The sequence below is a fragment of the Naegleria gruberi genome (assembly GCF_000004985.1).
Source record: "Naegleria gruberi genomic scaffold NAEGRscaffold_649, whole genome shotgun sequence".
Lineage (NCBI taxonomy): Eukaryota > Heterolobosea > Eutetramitea > Acrasida > Naegleriidae > Naegleria > Naegleria gruberi.
Window position 1 is genome coordinate 1 of NW_003162914.1, and position 1698 is coordinate 1698.

Below are 1698 nucleotides of genomic sequence, written 5' to 3' on the forward strand. Positions count from 1 at the left end.
TATGCTCATGATTTAAATTACGACCAAGTTTTTGGAGCTTGTTGTGAAAGCGTTGTCGGATATGTTCCATTGCCAGTCGGTATTGTTGGTCCAATTATTATTGATGGAAAGCCATATCATATTCCAATGGCTACTGTTGAAGGATGTTTGGTTGCCAGTACTCACAGAGGTTGCAAGGCCCTTTCCAGTTCTTTTGAAGGAGGTGTAAACAGCGTCATTTTGAGCGACGGAATGACTAGAGGTCCAGTTGTTCAATTTGCCAACACAAAGAGATGTAACGAGCTTAAACAATTCATTGATAATCCAGAAAATTTCAAGGAATTATGTAGAGTTTTTAACAGTGATTCTCGTTTTGCTAGATTGTTGGAAGTTAAAGTTGGTATTGCTGGTAGAAAGGCATTCTTGAGATTCAAGTGCCGAACTGGTGATGCTATGGGAATGAACATGATTTCAAAAGCAACACAAAAGGCTCTTAAATTCTTGAAGAATGAACACTTCCAAGATATGGACATTTTAAGTTTGAGTGGTAACTATTGTACAGATAAGAAGCCATCAGCAATGAATTGGATTGAAGGTAGAGGTAAATCCGTTGTTGTTGATGCTACCATTCCAAAGGATGTTGTGAAGAATGTTCTTAAGACTACAGTTGATGAAATTGTCAGTCTCAATATATCTAAGAATTTAATTGGTAGTGCTATGGCTGGTTCTGTTGGTGGTTTCAACGCTCATGCTGCCAATATCGTGACAGCAATCTTTTTGGCTACTGGTCAAGATGCTGCCCAAAATGTGGAAAGCTCGAATTGTATGACTATTATGGAAAAGACTGATAATGGTGATTTATATGTCTCTGTGACAATGCCATCTATTGAAGTAGGTACAGTTGGTGGTGGTACTCACTTGGATGCTCAAAAGACTTGTTTGAAGATTATTGGTGTTGCTGGTGCAAACCAAGAAAATCCAGGTCAAAATGCTCAAACCCTTGCCAAATGTGTTGCTAGTACTGTAATGGCTGGAGAACTTTCTCTCATGGCTGCTCTTGCTGCTGATCACTTGGTGTCTGCTCATATTGCTCACAACAGAAAGAAGTAATCAATTCCAAAATTTTGTAACAACAATAAATCCTAATTATTAATTAAAATACGAGTAAACATGTTGTATCCATTAGAAGATAAAGTATTAATGTGAAGATAGAAAATCCAGCAGAGAGTATGTTTAATTTGGCTTTTTGTTGATTTTTATTCACCAATATCCAAAAAATAACCTATTCCCAAATACAATAACCCTCATTCTCTAAATGATTTTCGCCCAATAGTGATTCTTCATCTCTTAATATTTTAGAATGTGATTTTTTAACCAATTCTCAATAGTATTAGTAAAGATAAGAAAAAAATTAGTGTTTCAATAGTAAACACACAAAATAAAGTTCAAATAATATTTAGACAATTGGGTATTAAAGCTCAGGGGCTGAACCACCTTAATGGTGAAACAGCCTGGAACCTGCTTTGAAGGATGTAAATCTTTATTACCAGACATTTCGAATAATTTTTTGAGCATGGAAAATTTTTAACAACTCGGAATTGAGGTTGCTTATTAAGCATACCAGAATGAGAGTATATTAATATCCAAAATCCATCCCAAACCAGTTTTTGGATATAGGTGAATAAAAAATCGGCAAAAAGCCAAATTGAACCAAAAAGC

At 35.5% G+C, this 1698-nt stretch overlaps 1 protein-coding gene across 1 annotated transcript; it reads left to right on the forward strand.

Moving 5' to 3' along the window:
* Positions 1–126: 126 nt before the first annotated feature.
* NAEGRDRAFT_54929 (3-hydroxy-3-methylglutaryl-CoA (HMG-CoA) reductase) lies at positions 127–1089 on the forward strand (the record flags this gene model as incomplete). Its single annotated transcript, XM_002668114.1, has 1 exon — positions 127–1089. One exon carries the CDS (start codon positions 127–129, stop codon positions 1087–1089), a length of 963 nt encoding a protein of 320 aa, XP_002668160.1.
* Between the last annotated feature and the right edge of the window lie 609 nt (positions 1090–1698).